The sequence below is a fragment of the Leuciscus leuciscus genome, assembly GCF_965113295.1.
Source record: "Leuciscus leuciscus genome assembly, chromosome: 18".
Classification (NCBI taxonomy): Eukaryota; Metazoa; Chordata; class Actinopteri; order Cypriniformes; family Leuciscidae; genus Leuciscus; species Leuciscus leuciscus.
Genome location: NC_138742.1, coordinates 33676291 through 33703790, shown reverse-complemented (window position 1 = coordinate 33703790; position 27500 = coordinate 33676291). Strand labels below are relative to the sequence as shown.

Sequence of the window (27500 nt, the reverse complement as noted above, 5' to 3'; positions counted from 1 at the left end):
GGAGGTCATTATAATGCAGCCAGAGGTAAATTATGAGTATGATCAGCACAATGAATGCATGTTTGACGAGCGACCCATCACCATCACAGAGACAGTTTCACCACAGAGTTACCCAAGAAAAGTTACAGATAAAAGAAAATATTTAATTTCAGTCATGTTCACAAATAGTGAGAAATAATATGAATCTGTCCAGCTGTCCAGTGTTGCTTATACAGTAGGCTGTAAAAACATATGAAACGATCATGACTATGCAAACTTTGTAAAGAATCCGCTATCAGAGAACAGATGTAGGATACAAAAGAACGTGTAAAATAAATGGTTTAGTTTTGCTTTTTTAAATTGAGCATGCATGATAATATTACAAATAAATACATTTTCCTAAGTTGATTTGTGTTAGGCATATCTGTAAGATTATACAGCAGATTCTTTTTTATTTTTGTTATCAACTTGTGTTCAAGTCAAGTCACCTTCATTTATATAGCGCTTTATACAATATAGATTGTTTCAAAGCAGCTTTACAGAGATAATAGGGAATTAATGCAACAGAGATTGTTTTGGCTGTAGAAGAGAGTCACTGTCCAGTTGAAGTAAGTTTTTGATTGATTCATTTCTGTTGTAAAAATCTGAAAAACGTTCTGGCCGTTCATTTAAAGTAAACGACAATGGTGTTTTGGTGGCGTGAGAACGCAAACTTTAAAATAGTTTTTTTTTAAAACAATACCGTTATCATCTATGTGTAAACTTTAAACCGTGAATCTGTGTAAACGGTGATGACATGGTCACTTTGTGTTTAGTCTATAGACATGTGCGTTTGAATGCGTATGTGTGCAGACGCATAGTCTTTCTTTACTAAGTAACATCGCCAATAACTCGCCAGCATTTTTAGTAATTTCCGCAGATTCGTGTGAACAGGAATCATTTTGATAACGTTTTCAGCTGTACAGAGAAAAAAAAAAACGTTTGTCGTGAAAAAAAGAAAGAAACTTTTGTCGTGGCGATGAGGCCTTCACAGGGGATGATGGTTGGTCTCTGCTGACATTCAGGGATGCGTTGTCAATGTGTTCAGGCGCAGGTCCACCATCTGATCTGGATACAGCCCGGATCCGGCTGACTACAGTCAACCTCAGAATAAACAAAGAGATATTAGCATAGATGCCATTCTTCTTATGATGTAACGAGTACATCAGGTGTTATAGGAAGTGTTCCTGGTTCCGACTGACCTAGTTTATGAAACCTTACAATCATTTTAGATGATTTGAATGATAGAAATTGATAATGTTTTATGTGTATGCTAGGTCAAAGAGATGCATTTTTAGATTTAAACTGACAGAGTGTGTCTGCTTCTCGAACAATCTTAGGAAGACTGTTCCAGAGTTTAGGTGCTAGGCTAAATAGGAAAAGGATCTACCGCCAGCAGTCGATTTTGATATTCTAGGTATTATCAACTGGCCAGAAGGACTATAATTCGTTAAGAGCTCGCTCAAGTACTGGGAAACTAAACCATTTAGTGCTTTGTAAGTAATTAGCAATATATAAAAATGTATACGATGTTTAATAGGGAGCCAATGCAGTGTTGAGAGAACCGGGCTAATATGGTCATACTTCCTGGTTCTGGTAAGAACTCGAGCTGCTGCGTTTTGGGCCAGCTGTAGTTTGTTTATTAAGCGTGCAGGGCAACCACCCAGTAGAGCATTACAATAATCTAGCCCTGAGGTCATGAACGCATGGACTAATTGTTCCGCATTTGTCATTGAAATCATATGTCATAATTTACATATATTTTTAAGATGGAAGAATGCGGTTTTACAGATGATAGAAACGTGGCTTTTCAAATGAAAGATTGGTATCAAAGAGCACACCCAGGTTCCTAACCGACGACGAAGACTTAACAGAGCAGCCATCAAGTGTTAGACAGTATTCTAGGTTATTACGTGAGGACGTTTTTTGTCCAATAATTAGAATCTCTGTTTTTTCAGAATTTAGTAGAAGGAAATTACTAGTCATCCAATTTTTTTATATCAGCTAATTGGTAAGTTTCGTCTGTGAGCGAAGTGTAGAGCTGAGTATCATCAGCATAACAGTGAATACCAATGCCATGCTTCCTAATGATATCTCCTAATGGTGGCATGTACAGAGTGAACAGCAGCGGTCCTAGTACTGAGCCTTGTGGTACGCCATACTGAACTTGTGATCGATAAGACATCTCTTCATTTACTGCTACAAACTGATAACGGTCAGAGAAGTATGATTTAAACCATGCTAATGCAATTCCATAATTTTTGAGTCTATTCAAAAGAATGTTGTGGTCGATAGTGTCAAATGCAGCACTAAGATAGAGTAACACTAACAGAGAGATACAACCACGATCGGATGATAAGAGCAAATCATCTGTGACTCTAATGAGAGCAGTCTCACTACTATGGTACGGTCTAAATCCTGACTGGAAATCCGCACAGATATCATTTCTTTCTAAAAAGTAACATAGTTGTGAAGATACTGCCTTTTGTAGTATCTTTGACAGAAAAGGTAGATTCGAGATCGGCCTGTAATTAATTGACAAATTCTCTAGGATCAAGATGTGATTTTTAAATAAGAGGTTTAATATTAGCCAGCTTAAAGGTTGTCTGTACAAATCCTAGTGACAAAGATGAATTAATGATATTACATTTACATTTTTACATTTACATTTAGTCATTTAGCAGACGCCTTTTTCCAAAGCGACTTTCAAATTAGGACAAAATTAAGCGAGTCATCATAAAGAGGCAAAAGTAACAACAACGCAAGAAGTGCTCAAAATACGAAGTTCAGGTATTATTCAGAGTAGCATAAGCCTGATAAGTGATGTTTCAAAGGGAAAGGAAAATGTTTTTTATTTTTAAAATTTTTTTTATAAGGTTAAGTGCTCACGGAAGAGATTGGTTTTCAGCTGTCTTTTGAATGTTGTCAGGGATTCTGCATTCCGGATGAGGGTGGGGAGAGCGTTCCACCAGCATGGAACTGTGAATGAGAATGTTCTGGAAAGTGATTTTGTGGCTTTCTGTGATGGAACCACGAGACGTCGCTCGTTGACCGATCGTAGGTGTCTGGTAGGGATGTAGACTCGTAGGAGTGAGTGAAAGTAGGAGGGAGCTGAGCCTGTGATAGATCTGTAAGCAAGCGTCAGTGCCTTGAACTTGATGCGAGCAGCGAGAGGTAGCCAGTGCAGAGAGATGAACAGAGGAGTGACGTGGGCCCTCTTGGGCTCGTTGAAGACAAGACGAGCTGCAGCATTCTGGATCATCTGTAGGGGTTTGGTTGCACATTCTATTAGGAAGCATGCTATTATGAAACATGCTATTATATTAAGAAGAGGATCTATGACCTCTGGAAGCATCTCTTTCAGTAGCTTAGTCGGTATAGGGTCTAACATACATGTTGTCGGTTTAGATGATTTAATGAGTTTAGCGAATTCTTCCTCTCCTATAGCAACGAATGAATCAAATTTTTCCTCAGGGAGACTACAATGCACTGCTGGATGCGATACTGTAGTAGACGGTTGCATAGTTATAATTTTCTTTTAAATTAGTAAAGAAGTTCATAAAAATCATTACTGCTGTGCTGCTTGGAAATGTCAGAAGTTGAAAGTTTAGTTCTTGTTAATTTATCCACTGTATCAAATAAATACCTAGGGTGGTGTTTGTTTTCTTCTAAGAGAGTCGAAAAATAAGCAGATCTAGCAGTTTTAAGGCTTTTCTGTACGCAAACGTGCTCTCTCCACGAAATGCGAAATACCTCTAGATTTGTTTTCTTCCAGTTGCGCTCCATTTTTCTGGCTGCTCTCTTAAGGGCCCGAGTGTGCTCATTGTACCACGGCGTTGGACTATTTTCTTTAATTTTCTTTAAACGCAAATGAGCCACTGTGTCTAAAGTCAAGTCACCTTCATTTATACAGCGCTTTTAACAATATGAATTGTTTCAAAGCAGCTTTACAGAGATAATAGGAAATTAAAGTAACAGAGATTGTTTTGGTTTTACAGCAGCTCTAGAATAAAGTTATTGTCCAGCTAAAGTTAGTTTTGATTGATTGATTCACTTCCGTTGAGACTTCCGCTCCAGCCGCTCCAGCCGCTCATCCGCACAAAACAGTGTCTGGTGTCTCGAGAACGCACTCCCTGAAATAGGTTCAAAGGTGCAAACGATTATCAGTTATCTCTGCGCAAACCTCAAAAACGCAAACCCGCGAAAACGCAGACGTTGCGCACATGCGCATTACGTGTTCAGTCCAAAGGTATGTGCGTTTGAATAAGTGTGCAAGCGTGTAGTCCTTCTTTACAAATCAACCCTCAATAAACTACTTGTCTGGCCTTAAAAATGTATAATCCAGAAAAAAATTTGTCGCGTCTGCATAGCCACGCGAACCGGAATTATCCCGACAACATTTTATCTGTACAGACTACAGAGGGGAAGGAGGCCTTCACAGGGGAGAGACTAGTTGACACCTCAGGACTGCATTGTAGTCGTGTCCAGGCGCAGGTCCTTCATCAGATCTGGAGTGTGTGTGTGTGTGTGTGTGTGTGTGTGTGTGTGTGTGTGTGTGTGTGTGTGTGTGTGTGTGTGTGTGTGTGTGTGTGTGTGTGTGTGTGTGTGTGTGTGTGTGTGTGTGTGAGTGTGTGTCCAGGCGCAGGTCCTTCATCAGATCGGTATGGCTCTGGAGTATGTCAAAAAATATAAATATCTAGGTATCTGGTTGGATTCATCCCTGTCATTTATTACACACATCAATAACCTTCAAACAAAAGTCAAAGCTAGACTAGCCTTTCTTTTTCGCAATAAAGCTTCCTTTACTCACGCTACCAAATGCACCCTCGTTAAGATGACAGTACTGCCAATTCTGGACTATGGCGATATTATCTACAGAATGGCACCAAACACAGCCCTAAAAAAACTTGACACAATCTATCATTCAGCCATCCGTTTTGTCACTAATGCACCCTTTCACACTCATCACTGTGACCTGTATAAACTGGTGGGCTGGCCCTCCCTTTATACCCGGCGACTCCATCATTGGTTTCTCTTCATATACAAGACAATTCTGGGCAAGACTCCTCTCTATTTGTCATCTCTTCTTCATGCCGTTCATAACACCTATCACACAAGATCAAGTAATTTGATTAAATTTAGTACCCCCTCTACTTCTACTACCTTTGGACGTAATGCCTTCCACTTTGCAGCAGTACATGACTGGAATATACTACAAAATACCCTGAAACTTACATCTCTGATCCCAATCTCCACCTTTAAGCAAAACCTCCAAAATTACATAGTTGACTCTTGTTCCTGCTGACAATCATGAACCATATTTATACATACATATTTAAGCACTTTATTATTATTTTTTTTCTCTTTTCTTTGTTGTCTACCTTTCTTAATTCAATTGCTTGTTCTATGTGTCATGTGTTCAACTATGTTCTCAAACAGTTTACCTGGATAAATAAAGGTTAAATAAAATAAATAAAAAAGATCTGGAGTGTGTGTGTGTGTGTGTGTGTGAGTGTGAGTGTCCAGGCGCAGGTCCTTCATCAGATCTGGAGTGTGTGTGTGTGTGTGTGTGTGTGTGTGTGTGTGTGTGTGTGTGTGTGTGTGTGTGTGTGTGTGTGTGTGTGTGTGTGTGTGTGTGTGTGTGTGTGTGTGTGTGTCCAGGCGCAGGTCCTTCATCAGATCTGGAGTGTGTGTGTGTGTGTGTGTGTGTGTGTGTGTGTGTGTGTGTGTGTGTGTGTGTGTGTGTGTGAGTGTGTGTCCAGGCGCAGGTCCTTCATCAGATCTGGATCCGGCGGACTGTGGTAAACCTCGGTATAAACAGAGAGACTAATATTAGCGTAGACGCCATTCTTCTTATGATGTAACGAGTACATCAGGATTTATGGGAAGTGTTCCCGGTTCCGGCTGACCTAATCTATGCAGCCTAACATTGAATTATAGAAGTCTATAATGTGTTATGTGAATGCTAGGTCAAAGAGATGTGTCTTTAGTCTAGCTTTTAACTGACAGAGTGTGTCTGCTTCCCGGACAATGTTAGGAAGATTGTTCCAGAGTTTTGGTGCTAAATAGGAGAAGGATCTACCACCAGCAGTCGATTTTGATATTCTAGGTATTATCAACTGGCCGGAATTTTGAGATCGCAATAGACGTGAAGGACTATAATGCGTTAAGAGCTCGCTCAAGTACTGCGGAGCTAAACCATTTAGTGCTTTGTACGTAATCAGCAATATTTTAAAATGTATGCGATGTTTAATAGGGAGCCAGTGCAGTGTTGACAGAACCGGGCTAATATGGTCATACTTCCTGGTTCTGGTTAGAACTCGAGCTGCTGCATTTTGAACCAGCTGTAGTTTGTTTATTAAGCGTGCAGGGCAACCACCCAGTAGAGCATTACAGTAATCTAGCCTTGAGGTCATGAACGGATGGACTAACTGTTCCGCATTTGTCAATGAGAGCATATGACGTAATTAGATATATTTTTAAGATGGAAAAATGCAGTTTTACAGATACTAGACACGTGACTTTCAAATGAAAGATTGGTACCAATCTTTGGACACACTCTGGACACACACTGGAAGCTGTTCTCTGTAAAATGTGCAGCGCACAGACAAACGTTGGGGTTATAATGTTCAGGAACAGTGTTTAAAATACATTTGAACCACTCTTAGTTTGTCAGCCTTAGAAAAGTAAAAAAAAAAAAAGTTTTCTAAGAACTACAACGAATGGGCTCGTTTGGACTACAGCGCGTTTTTTTTTTTCACATTTAAAATAATTCTCATTAAAATAATCCTGCCCACGGAAAACGCAAGAAAAGTTGCGAGGCCTGGTTGAGCTGCATTAGAGAAGACAGTGTTGTTGCTATGTCAAAGAGACACTGTTTTTCCACAACATTTCCAAAACAATTTTTTTTTACTTTTCTAAGGCTGACAAACTAAGAGTGGTTCTAATGTTTTTTAAACACTGTTCCTGAACATTATAACCCCAACGTTTGTCTGTGCGCTGCACATTTTATGGAGAACAGCTTCCAGAAACTAAGAGAGTACAATGCAGCTACGCACAAAAGCTTCTCCTGAAATGGATAATTTTCCATTTTGTGAGACAATCTGATGTTTGTGAATCACAACTTTAAAGTATGTCTTATTATTTCTAGTTGTGTTTTCTATTAACAGTTCCAACTATACGTTTTATGTAGTTGCTATGATGTAAAAGAAAGGGGAAAAGCTTTGCCTCCGCTAGCCTGCTAACTAACATCACAGTATTGATGTAGTGTTTACTGGAGCTTTTGTAAGCTCTTGCTTTTGTAAGACGGTTCACCGCCCCTTAGGAAAATGATCCATGATTTTGTGATAGATTACTGTTTGTATTACAGTTAAAGAGGCTATATGCAACTTTTTCCCCCAAATAAACGTAACAATAGCCTTTTTATTTTACCATTTATGACTCAAACATCTCCTGATGAGCATACTGACACCTTGTCCGCTCACAGTAGGTGCACCTATTAGCCTGTATCCTATTTTTCCTATTTTCTGTCGGGTCGGATTTTCCCGTGCTGTCTGCGGATGTGACGTCAAGCGCGTTCATGTTAAACGTTTCAGATCACTCTGCCACCACCGCTAGTCAGCAAACAAACTTAGTTTCTCAAACAATATATGAATTTGACTGTTCTTACCTCTGTAAACATAATGTTGACTTCTTTGCAGCGGATGACTTGTGAAGTGTGCACGTACGAGAGCGAGCAGAAAGGAAGAGCAGTTCCGTTTTTTGGCCACAGATGTCAGTCGCGAGTTTAAATTTCAGAAAACCGCATGTATCCTCTTTAAGTAATACAGTTACAGTTTTGTATTACATTACTGTTAAGTATCATGGACATGGTGTATAACTTCGTTTCTAAACGTATAAGAAAATTATCAAAACCACACCACTCTGAAACGTCCTGTGAAATCCATGGTTGCAAAGTCCCGGCTTGAAATCCATTCTGCACGATCCTTAATATTTACACCTGGGCAGATGAAACTCGTTGTTATGGTAAGGGGCGTGTCATTTCCCGAACACACACTAACCAGTGCCAATCACAACACACTGGGCCAGCCAACCAATCACAGCACATTTCGTATTTCGGAAGGAGGGGCTTCATCGAAACAGGAACTAAACGGCGCATTCGAGACAGACTGTGGAGAGAGGTGCTGTGATAATGTAAAATATGTGAAAAATAATGTGTTTTTTTAACAATCATGCATGAAAGTATATTCTAGTTCACCTCAAAAACTAAATCAAGACTTCATAAAAGGGCATAATAGGACCCCTAAAATTACATAGTGAATATTTAGAGGTGCTCCAGCAGGGTAGTAATATACTCCTCATTTTACTCTCTTTGCTATTGAAATATCTGACCCAACTACAAACTTTCCACTCTGTGAAAAAAAGGATGTGCGCTCAACAAGCTCTCACACACACACACACACACACACACACACACACACACACACACACACACACACACACACACACACACACACACACACACACAGACACAGACACATACAAAAACAATGAGACATTTCTCAAAAGATCTTTTTAAGTTTTACAGAAGAAAGTCATATTTGGAACGACATGAGGGTATAATGTCAGAATTTAAATTGTTTAGGTGAACTTTAGCTTTAAGATAAATGTGGCTCTGCCGTGGTCTAGACCCGCCACTGCCGAGTGTGAGCTTCATATCTTCCTTCTGTATTTCATACTAGATGAGCCATAAAAGCCTGATGTATTAAATATGATTATTAGATTTGTTTTATATAATTTGTCTAAAGGTTTAATAAACTGTTCCTTTAAAAATATAGTTTTTTTTCTGAGTACTTTTTCATATGTCAAGTTTACAGGGTTAAGTGTCTTGGATGAAAGTTTCTCTGGGATTGAACCAGCAACTTTATTACACTGCACCACTGTTGTTCAGTGCTGGAAACCTGAGCTCAAATGTGATATTGTTGCCCCATCTACCCCATCTACTGGTACAAAACTCTTACATAAGCTGCTGATGACCAGTGGAAGTGTTGGGTGTTCAGTCAGAGGGGAAATGTGATATTCTCATGAATTATTCAGTGTCATCTCTCCTACAGGATGAACCGAATCAAAACCAGTTTTCCTTGTAAAGAAATGTAAATCCTGAGAAAAAGCCCAAAGGCTCAAAACATTGGCATCAAGTCCAGTGTGACAGCAGAAGAGATCTCTGAGATAAGCTTGTGTCTGTCAGTTCTTATAGACCTGATTAAAAGTGGCGGGAAAAACTTTGTAATACATGTTTTGATCATAATAATTCACATTAATTCAATGATCATAATATTTGTTTTCATAATCATGATTCTATTCATTCAGGTTTCATAACCCTCAACCTCACCACATAAAGGAATTAATAACTGTAACCTACAACTACTATAAGTATAAGAATAGATGAGCGGTGCAGTATATAAGGGGTTTGGGTAACTTCTTCAAGATGACTGGAAAACGACAGGCATTTGTGCAGGATTGGGACTAAACCCTGCAGACAGTGACTCCTGCGTTCATGTCGAGTGGTAAAAGTTCAAACGTTTGGGGTCATTAAGATTTGTATTTATGTATTCGATTTTTTGGTAGCACTTTACAATAAGGTTCATCAGTTAACATTAGTTAACTACTTTAGTTAACAAACTAAGAATGATAAATATTTCTGCAGCATTTATTAATTTACACATTTAATTAATACATTATTAAAATCAAATGTTGTATTTGTTAACATGAGTTCATGCACAGTGAACTAACGTGAACAAACAATGAACAGATAATGAACCTTATTGTAAAGTGTTACCAAATGTATTTATTTATTTATTTTTGTGGAAAGAAATGAATACTTTTATTCAGAAGGAATGTTACAAAAGATTTCTGTTTTAAATGAATGCTGTTCTTTTGAACTTTCTATTCATCAAAGTACCCTAAAAAATACAATCTATCTCAATTTCCACAAAAATATGAAGCAGCACAACTGTTTTCAACACTGATAATAATAATAATGAAAGTTTTTTTAGCTTCAAATCATCATATTAGAGTGATTTCTGAAGGATCATGTGACACTGAAGACTGGAGTAATGATGCTGAAAATTCAGCTTTGATCACAGGAATAAATTACACTTTACTGTATATTCACATAGAAAACTGCTGTTTTACATTGTAATATTTCACAATATTACTGTTTTTACTGTATTTTTGCAGCCTTGGTGGGCAGAATATACTTCTTTCAAAAACAGTAAAATCTCGCCGACCCAAACATGTGAACGCTCGTGTTTATATTTAAACTCAGCTTGTTACACCTGTCAGGTTTGTTGTATTATATGGACTCTTATTTTGACATTCTGTTCTGTTTCCTTTAGTTCGTTTTTCCTGTTCTGTGTAGTTTCGGTTTCCTTGGTTACTGATTATGTTCTCATTTGTTTCTATTAGTTTCACCTGTGTCTGGTTGAGATTCCCTTGTTCTACCCCTGTATTTACAGCCCTGTGTTTCAGTTGTTCGTGGTCAGTTCTTACATCTGCATATAGTGCTTTTCCTTTTCTCCTGTGTGTTTGAGTGTTTTGGTTTAATAATAAAGACTGTTTATTTTTAACTCCGATGTTGACCATCAAGCAGCACTGAAACCCGTGGCATTGTGTTGAGGTGGACTGATGCTGTTGGGTCTAGCTGATCTCAGACAGCACGTGTTTTGAGCGAGGCACTTGTGATCTCTTCCGTCAGTGTGTGTGTGTGTGTGTGTGTGTGTGTGTGTGTGTGAGAGACTTAAATATATATGCTAAATTTATACTGTGGCCTCCAAAAAAGTATTTGTAAACTTAGACCACATTAGATATCGAATATCAAACAGAGAAGATGTTGATCTGACTCAAACAGCACAGACTCAGACAGGAGGAGATCGTTTGTTCAGAGCTGACGGCAGAGGAATATCTGCTTTACTGGCTGACATTTGTGAAACCAGTGCTTTCATATTTACAGAGGATTTGCATCAATCCCAGCTTGGATTGGATTGGCTATTGCTAAATCAGATAAAACTGCAGCATTAAATGGAGTTTGTGACATCTGACTGTCAAGTCAAGTCACCTTTATTTCTATAGTGCTTTTTCCAACACAGATTGTTTCAAAGCAGCTTCACAGAGATCACAGGAAAATAATGCAACAAAGTTTGTTATAGCGTCATACTGTGGACCTGTTTTCATTATCATAACTTTTTTCTTTATTTCACTTAAGTTCCCTGGTGAGAAAAAAAATGCGGGTGTGCATTAATGTGTTAATGTTAAAGTGTGTTAATGATTAGTTAACTTGAACTTGTTAACTAGAACTATTTTGAAACAACTAATTTTGTACGAAGTATATTTTAGTTGTAATTAAATTGTAGTGTAAAACAAATTGCACACTTTGTCTTCAATAACAAATGTACATTAATAGACAAATAATACTTAGTTATACTTTGTACAAAATACTATTGTATACTATAATGTATTTTGATAGTATACTTTTATGCATTGTTACAATGACCATTTCCAGCACACAGTTCAAATATACCTAAAATATATTTTTAATAAAGTGCAAATAAATACACTTTTAAAAAATAAGCTGAATTTTCACTTCAAGTATATTTTTCTCAAATATACTAAAGTACAATTATTTTAAAGTGTGTTAAAAGGTTGATGCTAATATACTTTTAATATATTTAAAGATAGTAACATTTTTGTTAGTATATTTGCTATATACTATTGAAAAGGGGAATATATTTCAAATACAATAAAGTATACCTTTTTTTCCACTAGGATTCACCTGCCCATCCAGGCCTAGCGAATGGATTTGGCTTGCTGCCCTTGCAGGAAGGGTCCCTATTTAGTCACCCTCATGCCTTTAAACCTATACATGATTTTTCCTTTTTCATGCCAGATAAGTGATATAGCGGAATATCTATATATTTTCCGTAGAATGAAAGTGAATTGGAGCTGTTAGGCTGAAATTATTCCACGTCCAATAACTGATCCACTTCCCTGAAGTTCCCTCTCTTGGGTTGGCATTGACTGTGTTTCTCCTGAATCCATGAGTCTTGCTATTCCAGCTGATTACTACAATACAACGCTGTCAAAACTCTGCTGTTGTTTTTAGTTAACTGTTAGTGAAAAAGGGTTGAGGTCAAATGTTCTGCAGGGATGCACATGAACATAGTAACACAGTCTGTCGGGTTTCTGTTTCGTTTTCAAGGACTTTTGCTTTGTTTTTGTCTTTTCCTGCATTTCCCATTATTGGCCGGCTCCTAAAGTCAGTCACCTTCATTTATACAGCGCTTTTAACAATATGAATTGTTTCAAAGCAGTTTAACAGTGATAATAGGAAATTACAGTAACAGAGATTGTTTTGGCTTTACAACAGCTCTAGAATAAAGTTATTGTCCAGCTAAAGTTAGTTTTGATAGATTAACTTCCGTTGCAAAGATCATTAGGTATTAACTTAGGGGACACCAACACCGTTTTAACTGGAAACAGAAAACTCTTAATGTGTTCTGGCCGTTCATTTGCACAACAGGTTCCTAACCGACGACGAAGACTTGACAGAGCAGCCATCAAGTATCAGACAGTATTCTGGGTTAATACGTGCCGAAGTTTTTGGTCAAATCATTAGAAACTAATTTTTTTCACAATTTAGTAGTAGGAAATTAGTCATCCAGTTTTTTATATCAGCTATGCATTCCGTTAATTTTGTGAATTTGTAAGTTCTTTCAGAGCGCTTAAAGGTCCCATGACATGAAATTTCCACTTTCTGAGGTTTTTTAACATCAATATGAGTTCCCCTAGCCTGTATATGGTCCCCAAGTTTCTAAAAATTTTAATCGGTGTAAATCGAGCTTTTGCTATCTTTCTCTGCCTTTGAGAAAATGGAAGCTCAACCGGGCTGATCTTGAATCTCCTCCTTATGACGTCATAAGGAGAAATGTTACCTCCCCTTTCTCTGCTTTGCCCGCCCAGAGAATATTTCTCGCCCATGAGAAAATGATCTAGGAAGTAGAACGCTCACGATTTTAGTTGGTCCACGAGAGATATCATGGCTTTTGAGCGAGCAAAGCATAATAATTGCTCAATAATTGGATGTACAAATGAACATCGAATGGTCAATACAGAGCTGGGCTTGCTGAACGTCGGACAAGTAAGTCAACAAATTATATATAAGTGTGTTGCTTTACTGTTTATGGTTACATAGCTTCTTACATGTAGAATGTGGCTGTCACATTAGCTATGCAGCTATGCAGTTACTCGCGCTAATGTAAAGGTAGACAGCATCAAGTTACACATACTGTAACGCGAGTGTTGTACATTTCTTTGTTATTTGGGTAACCGTTTTCCTGTTGGTTATATGGCGCGCACGATATCCGCATTTCAAGATCGCAGAGCATTTGTAATAAGATAAATTACAGACGTTACAGATCTCTCATGAAAAGGCAACAGTAGGTTCGCGTTAGCTACATGATGATAACTGTAAACCATCCGAATAAAGTACCGTATCCAGACATAATATTTTAAACAAACCATTCGGAAACGTCCTGCTGGAGCCGCTGAGTTGCAACTTCTTCATCCGTTGCTTCTCCATCTGGATCAGATTCTGGGTCAAACTGAAATGCTTGAAAGACTGCGTGTCTTCGTGCCATTGCAATATATCCAACATAAACAAACATGCATGGTACCGTTGCCGCAAGATGGTCAAGGCCACACCCACCCTCCACCTTGCGCCGCCTTTCTCCTCCTCATTAGTATTTAAAGCTACAGACACTGAAACGGCCCGTCTGAAAGAAGCTCATTCTGGGACTGGCTTGTAGTGGCTATAATTCTGCACCGAGGCTGAATTTTTGGAAAGAGAGTTCAGATACAGTACTAAGGACCACTAAGGACTATATTAAAGCCTACAAAAAGTAGCATGTCATGGGACCTTTAAGAGATATAGAGCTGAGTATCATCAGCATAACAGTGAAAACTAATGCCATGCTTCCTAATGATATCTCCCAAGGGTAGCATGTACAGAGTGAACCGCAGCGGTCCTAGTACTGAGCCTTGTGGTACGCCATACTGAACTTGTGATCGATAAGACATCTCTTCATTTACTGCTACAAACTGATAACGGTCAGATAAGTATGACAGGATCCACTAATGCCAACATAATTTTCGAGTATTCAAAAGAATGTTGTGGTCAATAGTGTCAAATGCAGCACTAAGATCGAGTAACACTAATAAAGAGATACAACCACGATCGGATGATAAGAGCAAATCATTTGTGACTCTAATGAGCACAAAAGGTTTTCTCGTTGCTTCATAAAATTAAGGTTGAACCACTGTATTCACATGGACCATTTTAACTATGATTTACTACCTTTCGGGGGCCTTGAAAGTTGCAATAACTTCATTGTCTATGGAGGGATCAGAAAGCTCTCAGATTCCATCTGTAGCCGGTGAGATGGTAATTAGTGGAGGGCGTGGCCAGGTAGGTAGAGGGTATTTAAGCAGGCACCTCTAGAGAGGAAGTCCAATCTGTTGTGTGGAATTGTGCTGTTTGGTAGCCGTTCCTTGTGTGTTGGTGCACAGACGTGGTCTGGTTGAGAAGACACAAACATTGTGCTGTCCGGTGACAGGTCCATGTTGGTTTGTGCATGAACGGTTTGGTGAGCAGACGCCAAACGGTGTGGATTTGTAGGCCGTTGGTCACGCCCGTTTCTATCTTGGAAGTTAGTCCAGGATTAGTGGCTGTGTTGCAGGTTTAGTTGATCGCTGTTCCTCGTGTGTTTTTGTTTTGATTTTCCCCATCTAGCCAGTACCGATATGTGCGCGCTGTATGCCTCCAGCGCAATGTGTATGGATGTTGTGACTCGTACTGGCTAGTGGGGTGTTTTCCTTTTTATTTATTTTTTTCCTTGTTTGTATGTCACTTCCCAGCCTCGTGTTGCCAGCCAACTCTTGTACTCTCTGTACTATACTGATGCTTTAAAGCACATTAATTATTTATTTGCATGAGATTTAAGCTTGCAGTGGAATTTCTTTTTGTGTGTGTTGGTTTGAGTATGGTTTACTTTCAATTAATATTATTTCTGTTTGTGTCATTTACTTTGTTTATTTTGAGTTGTTTTGTGTGACAAAATTGGGATTGTATTGGGGTTCATAGGAGGTTGGCTGGTCATTAATATCCTTCGAGGGGGAATGAGTTTTTTTGTTCTACAATGTATTTTCTTTTCTTTGATTTGACATATGTATTGTCCTATTGGTTTGTGTCAATAAATCTGCTTATTTTTGTGAGTACATTGTAGTTATTATTCTTGTCCCCTCCCCCCTGGTTTAAAGGAACGGTACCCCTTGGTAACATTTTGGCGTAGTCGGCAGGGTAACCATTTTCTTTTATGTGGTATTAAAGGCTGGGAAGTGGATAGTTGTTTTTTTGTTGTTTTTTGGCAGGGAGGAACAGCGATCAGCTTGTGGGACGACTGCTTCTGCCGACATTGGATTGGTCTGCTGCAGCTATGGCAGAGGAGCTGCAGCAACTACGAGAGCAGTTAGAGCAACTGCGAATTGAAAATGAAAGACTAAGACAGCCTCATCAAGCTGGAGGGGCAGCAAGTGTTGTATCGAGTTCAGCCCTAGAAGGTAATGGACAGCGGCGGGAACCGGCTATATATGTGCCTAGAGAAAGAAAATGTTCGAAATTCTCTGGTAAATTGTCTCCTGGTTCTTTTTCTCTGGAGGATTGGATTGAAGAGGTGGAGAGTTGTATTAGAGGGAGACATATGTCTGAATTAGACAAAGCCATGTTTGTTTATGATCATTTAGAGGGGGAGGCTCGGACTGAAATTAAGTTTAGGCCCGAGGAAGTTAAAGAGAGTTCCACTGAGATATTTGCAGTGTTGCGTGAACTGTATTGTTCTTCTTCTCCCTATGTTATCCTGCAACAGCAGTTTTTTGATAGAAAACAGAAGGAGGGGGAATCTTTACAAGAGTTTTCTCATGCATTGATGGCTCTTATGGATAGGGTACGAAAAGCTAACCCTAATGCGGTGTCTGATTATCAGGTGGTTCTGCGAGATCAATTTTGTGAAAATGTGCAGGACCATACCCTTCGTAGAGAACTAAAGCGGTTGGTGAGGCAGAATTTTTCTTTGACTCTCCTTGACTTGCGCAAGGAGGCAATGCGTTGGGTGGAGGAGGGACAGCCTCAAAGAAATAGGTCAAGTAGAGTAGTTCCTCATTTATTTGAAACTCAAGCGGTTGCTACATGTGAAGAGAATCGAGTTGTTGGTTCTGAATTTGCAGAATTGAAAGATATGGTACTACGACAACAGGCACAATTGGATTTGATTCTTAAAACTTTGAGTACTCCAGAAGGGACTGCACGTAATGTTAACAGAACTTTTAGAACTAGTAGATTTCGTAGAGCACCTGATGGCCAACCCATATGTATCAAATGTGATCAAGCTGGTCATATAGCAAGATATTGTGTAACAAATATGCAAACTAGGTCTGTCCCTGCTTCAGGTTCTAGTGGGGGGGCAGTTGCTGAGTCTGTCTCGTCGGCGGAAAACTAGAGTCCTCCAGTGTGCAGAGCCACACACTGGAGATGAGGACATTAGGCTCAAGTGATTCTCAAGCTTTTTCTAGTTTGGTAGGGTCTTGCCCAACATTAATTGTTAAGATGGGAACGGTTGATGTGTTGTGCTTACTGGACACAGGGTCTATGGTTACCACTGTAACAGAGAGTTATTTTAACCATTATTTTTCTGATTTGGGGAAAGGGGGTCTCCGTGACTGTGCATGGTTAGCATTGAAAGCTGCAAATGGGATGGATATTCCATGTGTGGGATATGTAGAACTCGATGTCAGTTTATTTGGGGTAACGTTACCCAGGAAAGGGATTTTGATTGTAAAAGATGCCTGTTCCCCTAGTATGTATGCTCAGAAGGAGAAGATTCCAGCTGTGTTGGGTATGAATATTATCCGGGAGTGCTATGTTAATTTATTTAATGAACATGGTACTGAGCTTTTTCAGATGCCCCAAATACGAGCAGCTACCCCAGCATGGAAACAGGCACTCCGCTGTTGTCAAAAAATTGAAGCTATCTCAAATTCTTCTGACTTTAAGGTGAGAGTTCAGGGTAAAAACCCTGTCCGTGTTGCTGCAGGTACCATGACCATGGTTCCGGTGACCTGTCCCCAAGTTTCAGGTGCTATGATAGAGTTTCTCTTAGAACCGTTGGGGCCAGAGGAAAATGCCCTTCCAGAGGGTTTGTTGTTGTCTCCCTCTTTGGTATATGCAGAGAGGGGGTTGGTGTATGCACCCATTGTTAATGTAGGTAGTACGGTGGTGTGGGTGGCACCACGTCGTATTATAGGTACCGTCCAAGTGGTGAATGTGGTTACTGCCCCAGGGCCTACATTACAAATATGTCCTGAAAATGTGTATAGTGCTCAGGTGTCTGTTCATGTGGCTGAGCAGTTGTCCAGTGGTGACATTGACCTTCCTTCCTGTAAAGGACTTACTGAACAGGAAGTAGAGCTGGCAAAGCAGCTATTAAATAAATATCAGGTAATTTTTTCCACCACTGAGGGCGATATAGGTTGTACAGCTCGGATTAAACATGAGATTCCGTTGGAGGACGATAAACCAGTTAGACAGCCATATAGACGAATTCCTCCCTCTCAGTATGAGTCCGTAAGGTCTCATATTCAACAGCTTTTGGACAGTAAGGTGATAAGGGAGAGTAGTAGTCCTTACTCGTCCCCGATTGTTCTGGTGCAGAAGCGGGATGGAACAATTAGGATGTGTGTTGACTATCGTCACTTGAATTCGAAAACTAGAAAGGACGCTTATCCACTGCCGAGAATTGAAGAGTCTTTGGATGCTCTGACTGGGGCAAGGTGGTTTTCCACCTTAGATTTAGTAAGTGGGTACAATCAGGTTGAGGTAGCAGAGGCAGACAAGGCAAAGACAGCTTTTTGTACTCCATTTGGGTTGTTCGAATTTAACCGTATGCCCTTTGGGCTGTGTAATGCCCCAGGGACATTCCAAAGACTCATGGAACGGCTGTTTGGGGATAGGCGGTTCTCTTCTTTGCTTTTGTATCTGGATGATATAATTGTATTTTCCTCTTCTGTACAGGAGCATTTGTCACGGCTGGAGGAGGTCTTTAAGCGATTGCAGCAGGAAGGTCTTAAGATTAAATTGAGCAAATGCAGTTTTTTTCAGAAGCAGGTGAAGTATTTGGGGCACCTGGTGTCTGAGCAGGGGGTGTCCACTGACCCTGACAAAGTGGCAGCAGTAAAAGAATGGAGTCGTCCAGTACACTTGGCAGAGCTTCGTTCATTTTTAGGTTTTGCCAGCTATTATCGCCGGTTTATTGATGGATTTGCTAAGTTAGCCAGGCCTCTTCATGAATTGGTAACAAGACTGAGTGGTTCCGCAAGAAAGGGGAAGACCCCAAGGCTGCCGTTAGCTTCTGTGTGGGATGCCGACTGTGAGAACAGTTTCCAAACATTAAAGACAAAGCTGGTTTCTGCACCTGTGCTCGCTTATGCAGATTTCCGTAAGCCGTTTGTTTTGGAGATAGACGCAAGCCATCAAGGTTTGGGGGCAGTTTTATCCCAGGAGCAGGGTGGTAAGCTTCGTCCCATTGCCTATGCCAGTAGGGGTCTGCGGAGGACAGAGCGGAATATGGAGAACTATAGCTCCATGAAACTGGAGTGTCTGGCCCTAAAATGGGCTGTATGTGATAAGTTTAGAGAGTATTTGTTGGGGAATGACTTTGTTATTTATACTGACAATAATCCTCTCTGTCACCTGCAGACCTCAAAGTTGGGTGCTCTGGAACAGCGATGGTTATCACAGTTGGCATCTTTCAATTTTGTGATTAAGTACCGCCCGGGAAGGGTGAATCGAAATGCTGATGCACTGTCTCGGCAGGCCATGAATAATGTTTTTCCAGGAACAGAACTTCCCCAAGTGTTACAGCAGAAGGTAAGGGGAAGCTCTCCAGAGCGGGTAGTTGTGAGTGCCAGTGAAGTTGCTGCATTGCCTGGATGTTCCCAGCTAGATCTTTCTCATTTGCAGAAGGCAGACCCAGTCATTGGACCTATTGTCAAGGCCTGGGAGGCAGGGAGTGTCTTGCGTTCTTCAGAGTTGACCGGTAGGGATCGAGCTGTAAAGGAGCTGGCTAGGCAGTGGGACCGATTGTGTGAGAAGGATGGGTGCCTCTATCGCTTAGCATACACACCTGATGGTCATCGGGAGATACATCAGTTATTGTTACCTCAAAAACTTCAAAGGGAGGTGTTTTGTAGTTTGCATGACAGTCATGGGCATCAAGGAAAGGACCGAACGGTGGAATTAGTGAAGCGCCGTTGTTATTGGCCAGGGATGGTGAGAGATGTGGAACAGTGGTGTCGGGAGTGTCAGCGGTGCATTCTAGCTAAAGCGGTTCAACCAAAGGTGAGGTCGTTTATGGGAACACTACAAGCATCCCGGCCTCATGAAATTTTGGCTGTTGATTTTACCGTGTTGGAACCTGCAAGTGATGGGAGGGAGAATGTGTTGGTGCTCACTGATGTTTTTTCTAAGTTCACTCAGGCCATCCCTACTCGGGATCAGCGGGCGAGTACTGTAGCGGAGGTGTTGGTCCGGCATTGGTTCCATTTGTTTGGGGTCCCATGTCGTCTGCATTCAGACCAAGGACGAAATTTTGAAAGTAACCTTATTAGCCAGTTATGTAAGGTTTATGGTGTACAGAAGAGTCGCACTACCCCGTACCATCCACAGGGTAATGGGCAGTGCGAACGTTTTAATCGTACTCTCCATGACTTATTGCGGACTTTGACCCCAGAGAAAAAGAGGCGGTGGCCTCAACATCTGCCACAGCTTGTTTATGCTTACAACACCACAGTGCATTATTCCACAGGTATGAGCCCGTATTTTTTGATGTTTGGATGTGAACCCAAATTACCAGTTGATTTCTTGTTAAATAATCAGTGGGAAGAGACTGCAGAGACACCTGATCAGTGGATTGTGGAACATCAAGGTAGGCTTCAGGCAGCATATGGGGAGGTACAGGAGAGGCTGAGAGAAAAGGTTGCCCGTCGTAACAGACGTGATGAGGGTAGAGTAAATGATACGCGTTTTGGAGAAGGCGAGTTGGTCTATCTCAAAAGCCATCATCGTGGACGACATAAAATTCAGGATGTGTATGATTCATGTCTCTATAAGGTGGTACGTGAACCAGGAGAGCAGGGCGTTGTGTATTCTGTTGCTCCTGTGTTTCAGGCAGGGCCTGTGAAGCAGGTTCATCGGATGGAAATGCGTAAGGCGTTTATTGACCCTGTCTTAGGTGACGTAGACTCGACTGTGTCTGAAGCAGTTGGCTCGAATAGTGGGTCTACCACCGATTCAGATAGCGATTCGGCATCATGTGTATTATTGCAAACTGATTGTGATGTGTCACCACCTAGGACAGGTGAGCATAGTACTTTGGAGAGTTCCCCTGTATCAGAGGCTCAACCCTTAGAGCCGAGGCGTTCTAGGAGGAGTACAGCGGGTCAGCATTCAAACCCTTATAGATTGCCTCGGGCTGCCGTTGCACCAGTAGTTGGGGAGGAGTTGTAGTCCCAGAGACAGTTTTGATATGCTGTTTATTATGGTGATGAGAACACTTCTTTGTGTGTGTATCGGCGGGTCGCCGATTAATTCCTAGGGGGAAGAATGTAGCCGGTGAGATGGTAATTAGTGGAGGGCGTGGCCAGGTAGGTAGAGGGTATTTAAGCAGGCACCTCTAGAGAGGAAGTCCAATCTGTTGTGTGGAATTGTGCTGTTTGGTAGCCGTTCCTTGTGTGTTGGTGCACAGACGTGGTCTGGTTGAGAAGACACAAACATTGTGCTGTCCGGTGACAGGTCCATGTTGGTTTGTGCATGAACGGTTTGGTGAGCAGACGCCAAACGGTGTGGATTTGTAGGCCGTTGGTCACGCCCGTTTCTATCTTGGAAGTTAGTCCAGGATTAGTGGCTGTGTTGCAGGTTTAGTTGATCGCTGTTCCTCGTGTGTTTTTGTTTTGATTTTCCCCATCTAGCCAGTACCGATATGTGCGCGCTGTATGCCTCCAGCGCAATGTGTATGGATGTTGTGACTCGTACTGGCTAGTGGGGTGTTTTCCTTTTTATTTATTTTTTTCCTTGTTTGTATGTCACTTCCCAGCCTCGTGTTGCCAGCCAACTCTTGTACTCTCTGTACTATACTGATGCTTTAAAGCACATTAATTATTTATTTGCATGAGATTTAAGCTTGCAGTGGAATTTCTTTTTGTGTGTGTTGGTTTGAGTATGGTTTACTTTCAATTAATATTATTTCTGTTTGTGTCATTTACTTTGTTTATTTTGAGTTGTTTTGTGTGACAAAATTGGGATTGTATTGGGGTTCATAGGAGGTTGGCTGGTCATTAATATCCTTCGAGGGGGAATGAGTTTTTTTGTTCTACAATGTATTTTCTTTTCTTTGATTTGACATATGTATTGTCCTATTGGTTTGTGTCAATAAATCTGCTTATTTTTGTGAGTACATTGTAGTTATTATTCTTGTCCCCTCCCCCCTGGTTTAAAGGAACGGTACCCCTTGGTAACACATCCAAAATATCTTAATTTGTGTTCTGAAGATGAATTTACGGGTCTTACAGGTTTGGAACGACATGAGGGTGAATAATTAATAACAGAATTAAAATTTTTGGGTGAACTAACCCTTTAACATAGTTGTTGCAAATAAATATAGTCTACATTTTCTTAACTCTATCAAACTTGCGGTCTCTTCTCCGGACCCTGCAGGGAGTGCCTTGAAGTGTGCTTTGCTAACGGGCCCTTCGCGAAGGCATTCAGATTTTCTTTTTTGTTGGTAATGTCTCTACAAACGGCTTCCCTATCCCCAGATCTTCTTCCTGGAGTCCTTCAGATCCCACTGATACAGCGGACTCAGCTTGTCCAACAGCAGCTCTGACCACACAGAACAGGTCTGCTTTCGGGAAAAGCCCATTAGAATCAGAATAATGGAATGACATTCTGCTTTTTCAGGTGTGCTGTTGCTTTTCAACACCCCTTTTCTCTTTCACATTTTCTGGTCAGTTCTTGTTAAAGCATAACTCTCTGAGATGACTTCAGGCTGGATAATGAGAAGCGGTCGTGGAGGGCCTGGTGGGAGTTAGGCACTGAAGGCTTGTGCTTTGAGTTGAAGCAGATGTTTTATGGAGGGCCAGTTGGAGTTCCCGGATCTGACATCAACCTGTCGGACAGACTCCTTCTGTGAATAACAGCCAGTCAAAACTCCCACAAACCAGTGTGCAACTCATCTTAGTGATCTTAGATCTGCTGTTGAAGCACACTGTGTCCGTTTGAAGCTTGCTGTACGCATGGCTGGGATTGGGAAGTTTGCTGTGAGAGACGACGCTGTGACGTCTGGAGGAGGGACAGTGAAACACACATCAGCTGTCAGTGTCATTCCTTCATTGTAGCTGTTGACTAATGGATGTTTGTAATGCTTCACATGTCTTCTCTGAACTTGTCACGTGTTCCCTTCTTGTGCAATGCGAGGTTTGAAGTTTAAGATGCAGCAAACCCAAAGGAAGCAGTCATGTTCTCCACAGGGAGGGAAACGAGAGGACGCGGTCACCTTCATCCAGCAGTGCAGGCGCAGGGATTGCTGTCCTTGTACAGGAAACAGTTGGCCATCTGGAAGTTATTTTCTCTTTGTCCTGTCACCTCAGCATTATTCAGAGCGGGCCAGTGTCAGTCCTGCAGCTCACGCCGTCCTCTTCTGCAGTTTCAGATACATATCATATTTGAAATCACCAATGAAATCTGACAACTGCCTCGTTAATGTTGTTTCTTATGCTCAAAAAAAGATAATTTTTCACTCTAGATCCACCAATGCTGCAATTATCTGCGCAGTGACACAATGACTTTACCAATCAGCGAATGGCTGTTTTATTTAGAAGGCGGGGCTTATTCCGCCATGTTGTGTGTTGCACTTTCTCCCTTTCATAGTAATACGAGTGAACTGTGTTTCTATAGTCCCTGTTCTATAGTCTTTGGTGATGCACTGATCTGTTCGGTGAAGCGGTCATAGCCGTGCTTTATCGTAAATAAAACATGGTTATAGACCAATCAGCATCAAGGACTGTTAAGTTTTATAAATTCCCATATAGATTCAAAGAGAGGTCACTCAAGCAAGGTCAAAGAATACTCAACCTCTTTTTCTCCAAAAAACCATGCGCATGTTTTATAATACTGAGAGTGTGCATGTGTGTTTCACATGAATCATAAACACTTGATCGTCAGAGAAGAGCAGCAAACGCTGGAGAGTTTGAACAGGACAATCTCTCTCTCTCTCTCTCTCTCTCTCTCTCTCTCTCTCTCTCTCTCTCTCTCTCTCTCTCTCTCTCTCTCTCTCTCTCTCTCTCTGTCTCTCTCTCTGTCTCTCTCTCTCTCTCTCTCTCTCTCTCTCTGTCTCTCTCTCTGTCTCTCTCTCTGTCTCTCGCTCTCTCTCTCTCTCTCTCTCTCTCTCTCTCTCTCTGTCTCTCTCTCTCTCTCTCTCTCTCTCTCTCTCTCTCCCCCCTCTCTCTCTCTCACTCTGTCTCTCTCACTCTGTCTCTCTCTCTGTCTCTCTCTCTCTGTCTCTCTCTCTCCTCCTCTCTCTCTCTCTCTCTCACTCTGTCTCTCTCTCTGTCTCTCTCTCTGTCTCTCTCTCTCTGTCTCTCTCTCTCTGTCTCTCCCTCTCTCTCTCTCTCTCTCTCTCTCTCTCTCTCTCTCTCTCTCTCTCTGTCTCTCTCTCTGTCTCTCTCTCTCTGTCTCTCCCTCTCTCTCTCTCTCTCTCTCACTCTGTCTCTCTCTCTGTCTCTCTCTCTCTGTCTCTCTCTCTCTGTCTCTCTCTCTCTCTCTCTCTCTCTCTCTCTCTCTCTCTCTCTCTCTCTCTGTCTCTCTCTCTGTCTCTCTCTCTGTCTCTCTCTGTCTCTCTCTCTCTCTGAAAGGCTCTATTAATAGAGGTGCTTCCACATTTTCCCACTGGCATTCCTCTGCCGCCCGTGCAGAAGTCAGTGTTCGTTCCTTCCCGCCTTCTCTCTGCTTGTTTCAGGAGTACAAGCTCTTACATCTGAAGCAGGGTGTGTGTTTGGACAGCTCTTGGCCTGAGATCTGCTGGTGGAGTTCCTCGGGGTCTCTGAGAGAGAGAGAGAGACAGCAGTCGTGGTTCAGTCTCTGAGCTGCTGTTGTGCTTTTGGATCCAGTGATGGTTGAGTTCGGCTCTTTGTGGACACGCATTCTTCCGCAGACATGTGGTGTTTGCAGTGCAACTCAGAGAAAACACAGTCTCTGCTTGAACTGGAGCTGGACAGCTGGTAAGACTGGACTATAAGAGTGTGTGTGGGGAAGTCGAAGTCTGAACTAGTATTTAAGCAATGCAGTTTGACAATAAGTATGCATTTATTAAGACTGTATGGCACTAAAGTCCATTATTAGTTAGATTATTAGTTACATAGATTATTTGTTTATGCTGGAGTATATGCTGGAGAAAGTGGCCATTCTCAAGTCTCTAATGGGTTCAGAAAAGCGGTGTAATATGCAGTAATGTGTGTGTTGAAAGCCCTGTACCTATAGAAGCACACACACGATGTTGACCTGGTTTCACTGGGTCCATTCATTCTCGGGTCTCTGTAGCACTGGTCCACTTGCTCTATATTTATGAGATGATCACAGTAATGGAGGTGTGTTTTTAGCCCATCCAGCTGAGAGATCCACTGTTACATGACAGTCCCTCTCTAACGCAAGAGAAGAGACAGTGTGAAACTGAATATATATGGGTTATTTATTAGCCAGAGATGTCCTCAGCTGAGGTTAGACGTCTTATTGGAGGTTTTCGTGCAGAGGAGCACTTTAAAAGCTCATGTTATGGTTTATTCATAATGTCCACTGTTGTTGTGGAAGGTCTGTGCTTATCTGTTAAATATTGGAAGCTTCATTGCGTAAGGGTTTTCAAATGAAAGTTGCTGTTTGTTTTGTAACTTTAGTGGAGTTTGACTGTTTTTGTCCTGTAGTGATGGACGTCGGGCCTGAGTTTTGAGCTGTTGTGTAGTGTTGTGTAGTACATGTCACATGTGCTGAGCCAGATAACAGAGAGATCAGCAGGGACCGGCTGCTTCCTCTGCTGGAGGACACACACACACACACACACACACACGCCTCATTTCCTCTGCCAACGGTCAGCAAACCCTTTAACTCGGGACAGTCTCTCCAACACTGCTGGTGTGTTGATGTCTGTGTGATTCTTCTGATTGCCAGAGATTGTTTCTTCCAGTAATTCAGTGATCAACTGCAAGAGGTCTTATACACAGTAGAGGCTTCAGAGTATTACAACATTTAAGTTGCACTTTAAATGCCCAAATATTATTGCATTAGAAAACAAAATACCAAAGCAAGTGGCATCCGTAAACTAATTCTGCTAGAGATTTTCTCAGAACAGACTTCACTTTTCAAAATCACTCTTGCACTGACTTTAAGCAACTGGTGTCTAGCAGATCAGTCCGTTCACACACAACAGAGTCCACCACCACACAGCTGCAGTTCTGACTAATGTCTGACAAAACAAACAGTGTCACAGTCAGCATCTGCGTTTACATGGACCTTAAAGGAACACGCCGACTTTTGGGACTTTAGCTTATTCACCGTATCCCCCAGAGTTAGATAAGTCCATACACACCCTTCTCATCTCCGTGCGTGCCGTAACTCTGTCTGACGCACCCACCGCTTGCCTAGCTTAGCACAAAGACTGGAGGTAAAGCAGTGCTTCGCCTTCTGAGAATATAGTTCCCAGTATGTATACGGTTAGAAGATGGTTGTGTCTCATGTGACCTTGTTATTTGTACACGCTGTGACTATACACATCACAACATGTAAATAGGAAAATGTTGGCGTTATTTTGTCACTTATTGGGAGCAGTATGCTAGCTGGAGCCATTTACCTCCAGTCTTTGTGCTAAGCTAGGCTAGCAGTGGGTGCGTCAGACAGAGTTACGGCACGCACGGAGATGAGAAGGGTGTGTGTGGACTTAACCAACTCTGGGGGATACGGTGAATAAGCTAAAGTCCCAAAAAGTCGGCGTGTTCCTTTAATAATCCGATGGAAATCAGACTAGTAGCACAGTCGGAATAAAAGACTCACATGTAACCAGAATGAATTGGCCAAATCTGATTGTAAGGGGTGGTTTAAACCTTTTCTAATCCGATCGAAAGCAAGTGTAAACACTCGAGCGCATTGGAAACTGGAACTGGAAAGTATTGCGCATGTGCAGTGAAGAAGAGATGAGGTGATGACGTATGATGTGACTGTCGTGTCATCAAGTGTGTGAAGAGGAGCAGGACAACACCCCTTGAGTCCTCATTTCAGACTCTCATCCACACACACTTGTTTTGGGTCCGGGAAGGGCCTTTTTTTACTACTTGATAAATATAAGCAGCTCAGCACAACTGTTCATGTGCTCTTCGTCTCTAATTAGATGATAAATCTGCTCTCTGAAACACAGAACGGCAGTATAGAAGAGTGGTTATCATGCGCAGACAGTGGGAGACTCTGAGTATCTGTACAGTGTGCGCATGTCAAAAACATCAAGTCCGATTTGAAGCTTATGACATATAAACGCGCACATCAACCTGATCATTTATCAGCGTTCATGTTACTCTACGATCAGATTCAATGAATTCATGAATTCAGTCTGACTGAAGCATAGCTATAGTTGGCTTACAACACTATGGTACATAATCATACACACAAAAACAGATTCAGTGTTTCTCAAAATGAATAAAAACTGTCAAAGGCAAACTCAGAATATGCAGTATTCAAACCTCCAGTAGTTAGATATGTTAAATAACACAAATATATGTATTTTATCTCACTTTATTAACCAATGTCTTTGCTGCTGACCTTCGATAATCCAATTCCACCAGAAAAACATCACATTTGTGTCTTTTTTTGTTTTATTGCTGAAGAGTGTTGAACCAGAGAATGTCTAATAAGGGGAGAACTTCCACTCTCAGTAAACTTCCGGCTTCTGAACTGGTTGCAGTTCCACTCTGGTTCCATATGAGGGCGCTCACAGGATGAGTGCAGAATGAATGGAGGTCTATGGTGCTATACCCCTCAAAATCCACTTTTCTCAGGATATAATTTTTTGTAATCTGACCAATCAGCGTTCATTAGCAAAATTCTAGCGTGTTATGGCCAACAACAACTCAACCTGTAAGAAATCGAAAGGACATAAGTACTCGTTCATTCAACTTTCGACCTATAACCCATGTTGAACTTGCAAAACCTACAATCAAATCTGAGATTTCTCAACGGCAATCGGGTGAAAGAGACAAATTTAGCCGTCTAGCCCCATAGACTCCCA

The 27500-nt window shown here is 41.3% G+C and overlaps 1 protein-coding gene across 5 annotated transcripts in view; it reads left to right on the top strand.

Moving 5' to 3' along the window:
• iqsec1a (IQ motif and Sec7 domain ArfGEF 1a) overlaps nt 1-27500 on the top strand; it is a 123778-nt gene that overhangs the window by 62727 nt on the left and 33551 nt on the right. The window contains exon 1 of one of the 5 annotated variants that reach the window (XM_082146006.1): nt 24215-24456. The exons of the other annotated variants lie outside the window; for them this stretch is intronic. Coding sequence (XP_082002132.1) covers nt 24392-24456 — 65 coding nt within the window. The 5' untranslated portion in view covers nt 24215-24391. Of the gene's footprint in view, nt 1-24214; nt 24457-27500 lie in introns of those variants that run through there. 5 annotated transcript variants of the gene reach the window in all.